This window comes from Arachis hypogaea, chromosome 17 (assembly GCF_003086295.3).
Source record: "Arachis hypogaea cultivar Tifrunner chromosome 17, arahy.Tifrunner.gnm2.J5K5, whole genome shotgun sequence".
Lineage (NCBI taxonomy): Eukaryota > Viridiplantae > Streptophyta > Magnoliopsida > Fabales > Fabaceae > Arachis > Arachis hypogaea.
The window spans coordinates 122,493,044-122,499,475 of record NC_092052.1 but is presented as its reverse complement, the minus strand read 5'-3'; the positions used below and the strand labels follow the sequence as shown (position 1 = coordinate 122,499,475).

Below are 6,432 nucleotides of genomic sequence, written 5' to 3'. Positions count from 1 at the left end.
ATTTAAATATTTGGTATTATTAGACAATATTAGTATTGATTGTGATTATGCTTTAGTATTGATTGTGGTTATGCTTTAATTTTGAAGAAGGGTTGGTTCTTGTTATATTTTTCTAAGTGAATTTTACCATGTTAACTAATGGTTGGAGTCTTGAAAATTTGGATATTTTTACATGCTAGCTTACAAGAAGGTATCAACGTAATGTAATGTTAACGCCCAGTTTTCACCTGGTATAATTGTGGTCCGAAAGTGTATTGGTTTCATCAGATTTAAGGCCGAGTTCGGATCTAATAAATAGACTCGATGTATATTTCAGATCGAATCTGAATTACATCAAACCCAGCTTCACCCGGCCATGTGCACCCCTATTTTCTTCTATATCTAAATTTTTTAGCCAAAAAAAATTCTCTAAACTAAACATCTAAGAAAATAAATAAATAAATAAGCAGAGAAAGTGGAAGCACAGTCACGTCCGTTAGGTTTTTTATATATTACTTGAGCGTCCAATTGTGTTGTCATAATCGCTTATCATCTTGGCTTCTGTAACCAAAAGGATTATTGGCGCTATCAAAAACCATAGACGGCGATAACGGACAAAATAAATCTCATTATTTTCTTCTCCCCTTGTATTTTTCTCCTCTTTTTTTTTCTTCTTCTTTTTTAATTTTATTTTCCATCTCTTTCTTTGAAAACCCTAATCCCGTGAGCTTGTGTGGGGAAATCGGATAACGCAATTCTCTTTTCCGAATTTTGTCTCAGGTAACGCAATTTCCTTTCCCTAATTCTTTCGTGGCTTCTTATGCTTTTATTCCCGTGGATCTCAATTTAACCGCGCGCTGTCTGTAACAATTTACTCGATGGATTTTAGTATTGACTAGATTGTTTGCTACATATTAATCCGTTTTAGCAATTTTGTTTCTAGAATTTCAATTGCATCTGCACTTTGTTGTCGCACCAGAAAGTTTTTAGAATTTCAGCTGATTTTTGGGCATAATTTTATTTACTTATTTATACTTTTATTTTGTTTTTCCTTTTATCGAATAAATGGCATGAGGACATCTAGAAATTTTAAATGCACTGTGTTGAATTTTTCTTTCTTAGAATACATTTATGCGATGTACCGATGCATTTGGGATATCCGATGGTTGATTGTGTAATGGATTTTGCAGTCCCAGGGACTGCAACTATTTGTGGTTCCTTTTGAACAGGTTTAACTGTTTAGGGTTGTTGTCTTAAAATGGCATCGGTGTCTAGTCAGCCGCAGTTCCGTTACACTCAGCCGCCGTCAAAGGTGCTTCATTTGAGAAACTTGCCATGGGAGTGCACAGAGGAGGAACTTGTTGAACTTGGAAAACCATTTGGGAAGGTTGTGAACACAAAATGCAACGTAGGAGCAAATCGAAATCAAGCGTTCATTGAATTTGTGAGTGGGTTTTGTGTTTTGATATTTTGTTTTTGCCTTCTCTCTATTTTGTTTTTCCCTTTTGTGTAAAATATCTGATTTTTGGTTGCAAATATCAATACCTCCAGGCAGATTTAAATCAAGCCATTGCAATGATATCGTACTATGCGTCATCTTCGGAGCCGGCTCAAGTACGAGGGAAAACTGTATATCTGCAATATTCAAATAGGCAAGAAATAGTGAATAACAAAACCGCTGCAGATGTTCCTGGGAATGTATTGTTGGTGACAATTGAGGGTGCGGATGCACGCCTAGTCAGCATTGATGTTTTGCACTTGGTATGAGATTGCATGTGCACTAGTTATATGCTAAAATTGTCATATCATGAGGATGTTGGTCATTTAGTTTTGTGATTAGGTTTTTCTTTGTCAGGATATATATGGAAAAATTGTTGACATGTATGTAAATGAATCAGCAGGCCCATGTCAAGGCAATATCTTTGATGGCAGCTTAGTGCTTTGGGAGAAATAGCGCTTGTGTGTTTGTCTCCTTTCTCCTTTCCTTAACACTACCTCTTTCTTCCCTATTTTCCTTCCCTCAACTCCTACCATTCTTATAGTTTAGGATGTTGCCATTTTTAAAAATTTGTGCATTTGTGCTTCATTTTCATATCATCTACGGCAGCATTTTGCTTGTGACATATCTAGATTTTTTCCTTGCCAGATTATGTTGTATTAATTTTATTTTTGTTCCAAGTTCCAACTATGTTTGGTTGTGCCTTGGATTTTGCAAGTGCAGACTAAATGTTCCTTTTAATCTGGGGAATTAAATTTCTGGTTTTTTGCATGAGTCGGAGTTCAATAGGTGATTTATTTCACAAATTCTTTGTTTGAATATTGAATCAACTATTCAAGTATATAAGTGAATTATATTGCTACCATTCAACACTTTTTAATAAAACAATTACCTAAAATGAGTGACTAGGCTAACCCCCTTAGAGCTTTAGAGAAATCTCTGGCTAGGCATTGTTTAGTTTCTTGATTTTCAATTTATTCTGGTCCTTGCTCACAATCTTCTATTTCTTCTGATGTTGACTTAAGCAACTAAAGCAGTACTTTATTAACATTTTGAGACATTTATTGACTTGAATTTGAATAGTGTTATATTAATCCAATCTTTGTTTTGTCCATTATTCTTACTCCCTCTACAAAAAGTGATGTTTTTTCTTTCAAGTAAGAGATGAATTGCTTTTCTTTCATCCGAAATTCTAGGTTTCTGAGTGTTCCCAGTTTTCCACAATATAGCTTAGAAGGCACCAGACATTCTTCATTTTATGTTCAACTAGTTAGTTCCATCTTATTAAATAAGTAAATATTGTACTGAATTTATTATTCACTTATGCAGGTATTTTCAGCCTTTGGGTTTGTGCATAAGATTACTACCTTTGAGAAGACAGCAGGATTCCAGGTTTAACCATATCCTATCCCTATTTATTGTCATTTTTTAATCCTATGAACGCATTCTTATTTCTACAACTTGTCAGGCCCTGGTGCAATTCTCAGATGCAGAGACTGCCACATCTGCTAAGGATGCTTTGGATGGAAGAATAATTCCTAGGTGACTTTTGTGTTACTTGTTTGACATGATATTTAGTTCAACTGTTGTATTTCCACACACTGGCACTTCTTTTGTAATTACTTTGCTATGTAGGTTCAGACTTTGCTGTTGCGCTTCTTCATAATCATATTAATTGTGCCTACCTAAGTAATTGCAGCTAGATAAATCTTGTGCTAACTATGAGTTGGGCTGCCAATCTTAAACGTCAATTAGTTATTAGATCTTGTAAATTGTGATTACTCAAAACTTTGTTCTCTATTCTTTCTGACGATTGGTGTTTATCCTCTCTCTCTCTCTCTCTCTCTCTCTCTCTCTCTCTCTCTCTCTCTCTCTCTCTCTCTCTCTCTCGCAGGTATCTGCTCCCTGAGAATGTGGGGCCATGTACCCTTAGGATTACTTATTCTGGACATTCAGATCTAAGTGTTAAGTTTCAGAGCCATAGGAGCAGGTAATGCTAATTTCCATGGTACTTTTGGCTTTCGAGAAGTCAAGTTTTCCTTTTGTCTTCAGTTTATTCTTGTTATAGTATTTTCTATCTTTTAATTAATGTTTTTCTTGCTTCAGAGACTACACAAATCCTTACCTTCCTGTTGCTCAGTCAGCTATGGAAGGAAGTGGTCAGGTAACATTTTGATAGTATACCTTTTTATTTAAGGGAGGAGTAATATGACATTTCTTATGTGCTTATTGTTTGCATGTGCAATTATGCTTTCTTAATTTGCTTAGTTGAAATTGAACATTTACTTCATGTACATTAGTAAGATGTGTGTCTTCTTCTAAGAGGCTGTTGTGCATGCTGACTTGCATACTCTACAATTTTTCAAAATTGATTCGTTTCCAAATTTTGTAGGCCGTGGTAGGTTTGGATGGGAAAAGAATAGAGACTGAGAGCAATGTTCTTCTTGCATCTATTGAGAATATGCAATATGCTGTGACATTGGATGTCTTACACATGGTACTTTAAATCATGATTAGTGATCATTGTCTTATTTATTTATTTATTAGGAATGCAGTTTAGTTGGCAATATCATAACTTTTTTTGGTTTTTGATGACAGGTTTTCTCTGCTTTTGGTCCTGTTCAAAAGATTGCAATGTTTGATAAGAATGGTGGTTTACAGGCTCTGATTCAATATCCAGGTTAGGATAGGTTTGAAACTTTTTTTCTCTTTAATCTGTCATGACATAATTGAGATTTTGACATGCTGTGTGTTACAGATATACAGACAGCTGTTGTGGCCAAGGAAGCTTTGGAAGGACACTGCATATATGATGGAGGGTTTTGCAAGCTTCACATATCATACTCGCGTCATACTGATCTTAGTATAAAGGTAAACAGACAAGACAACTGGTAAAATGAGGATTGTACCATTTATATCAATGCTTGAAATTGTACATAAATAGGGAAATATGCAGGAGATCGTTTTTAAGTGTCCAATCTTGAAATTTCTGTGCATATATTAAACTTTGATTTGTGTAAATACAGGTCAACAATGACAGGAGTAGGGATTATACCATTCCCAATACACCAGTGGTGAACCCCCAGCCGTCACTCTTAGGGCAACATCCTGTTCCCATGGTTGGTGCCCCTAGTCAACAGTACAATGGGGCTCCACCTCCGGCTCAGTATACTCCAATTTCCGAGCAGACTATGCTGCCCCCGTCTCAGGCTGCTTGGGGGGCAGCACCGCAGGCAGGACCTCAGTCTATGCCACAGTCCATGCCACAGTCTATGCCAATGCAAATGCATAACAATGCTTACATGCCACCACCTGGATCTATGCCACCACAAGTGGCTCCTGGAATGCACTATCCAACTCACAGCATGCAATCGACGCCGACATTGCCCACATATGGATCTGATCGCATACAATAGTATGTTTTCGTCTCTCCTATGTTGTCTCAAATAGACCAACATTGTCCAACGCAGTCAACTGGGGGTATATGCAGAAGTGAATTATTTCCAATGTATACGTGAAGATTCCCCATCTTGTGGGAGGCCTCTGTTTGAATAGGCTTTCCCTGTTGTTTTCTCCATTGTTATTTTTGAGATTTTCAGTGGACCTGTAAGCAGTTGGTCAAGAACCGTTAGTTGACTTGAGTACTATGGAACAACCTATTCAGTTTTAACTCTATTGCCTCTACTTTTTTCTCCCTTTTTTCTTTGGCACATTTTTCCTTTTCAGTGATTCCTAGAATCGTAGTGGCTTGAACTAGTAATTGTATAAGGATTAAGAGTTATTAAAATGATTTTAATCGTAAAATACATATATCAATTAGAATATTTGATGGATTGAATGTTGATTGATGTAAATACTTTTCACATAATTGTTGTTGTTAACATGGCACAAAATAGATAAACTCTTTGACCAAAAAAAAAAAATCTACTAAGTATTAAAGTCTCACTAAATATTAAAAATACAATTAAATGTCACTAGTGGTTATAATGATTTAGGATCCCTCAAACACTAAATACTAACATAAAAAAGATAACTAAAAGTCATAATTATTCTCAATTATCTGATTTATGCGCCTCTTATGTTCATAACTTCATATCATGACTAGTATTTAAATTTGATTCATAAAATTATCATGACTAGTATTTAAATTTGATTCATAAAATTTAAAGTCGGATTCAATTTGAATCTTAAAATTTTAATGGACTCAAATTGAACTTCAAAATTTATAATCGTAACTCACATTAATTCTTGACCTAATCTTCATTAATGGCGTGTTGATTTGGTACATTAATTTGTTGTAATTTGGATTTTTCATCCCATTTCTATGTGATCAAGATTTATTAGAGTTCCAAAATCTTGATTGTTGCTAGGGATGGCAATACCACCCGAACCCGCGGGTACCCACCCCGCCCCTACTCGCTCGGGGTGGGTAATTACCGGCTCCCGCACCGGGGCGGGTTTTTAGCGGGGCAGGTTCTTGTGAGGGGCGGGGCGGGGTCGGGTTTAGTTAATACCCGTCCCTACCCGCCCCGCTATATATATAATATATAATTTTAATATATAATATGTATAATATATATAAAATAATTAGTAAATGATTAATAATATTGTATCATATTTAAATTTTTACTTTAATTTATGTTATGTATGTTATGATGGTTATATAAATTTTGAAATTTAATTTTATTTATTGAATTTTAATAATTATAGAGACGGGTAGGGGCAGGGCGGATACCCGCAGGGGCGGGTTAGGGTTCAATGTTTTACTACCCGCGGGTAGAAGTGGGGCAGGTTCCATGCGGATTGTTGTACGGCGGGGCGGGGTCGAGTAGAGTAAAAACCCGCCCCTACCCGCCCCGTTGCTACCCCTAATTGTTGCTTTCAGAGCTGCAAAATTTTTAAATTGAACTTGTTATTATCGTCTTCACGTGAATGTTATGGAGCCAATCAAATTT

General features: G+C 36.1%; 1 protein-coding gene across 2 annotated transcripts; it reads left to right on the top strand.

The window, feature by feature from the left end:
- Nucleotides 1-468: 468 nt before the first annotated feature.
- On the top strand, nt 469-5,301 carry LOC112767248 (polypyrimidine tract-binding protein homolog 2). 2 transcript variants are annotated; one of them, XM_025813131.3, is made up of 11 exons: nt 469-759; nt 1,209-1,423; nt 1,531-1,740; nt 2,807-2,869; nt 2,946-3,019; nt 3,372-3,467; nt 3,584-3,641; nt 3,870-3,974; nt 4,076-4,157; nt 4,236-4,348; nt 4,504-5,301. In XM_025813131.3, exons 2-11 carry the CDS (start codon nt 1,238-1,240, stop codon nt 4,891-4,893), a joined length of 1,377 nt encoding a protein of 458 aa, XP_025668916.1. In that variant the 5' UTR covers nt 469-759; nt 1,209-1,237; the 3' UTR covers nt 4,894-5,301. The 2 variants fall into 2 exon arrangements, with proteins under 2 accessions (XP_025668916.1, XP_025668915.1); XM_025813130.3 differs by having other exon boundaries at nt 512-759; nt 1,170-1,423.
- The last annotated feature ends 1,131 nt before the right edge of the window (nt 5,302-6,432 follow it).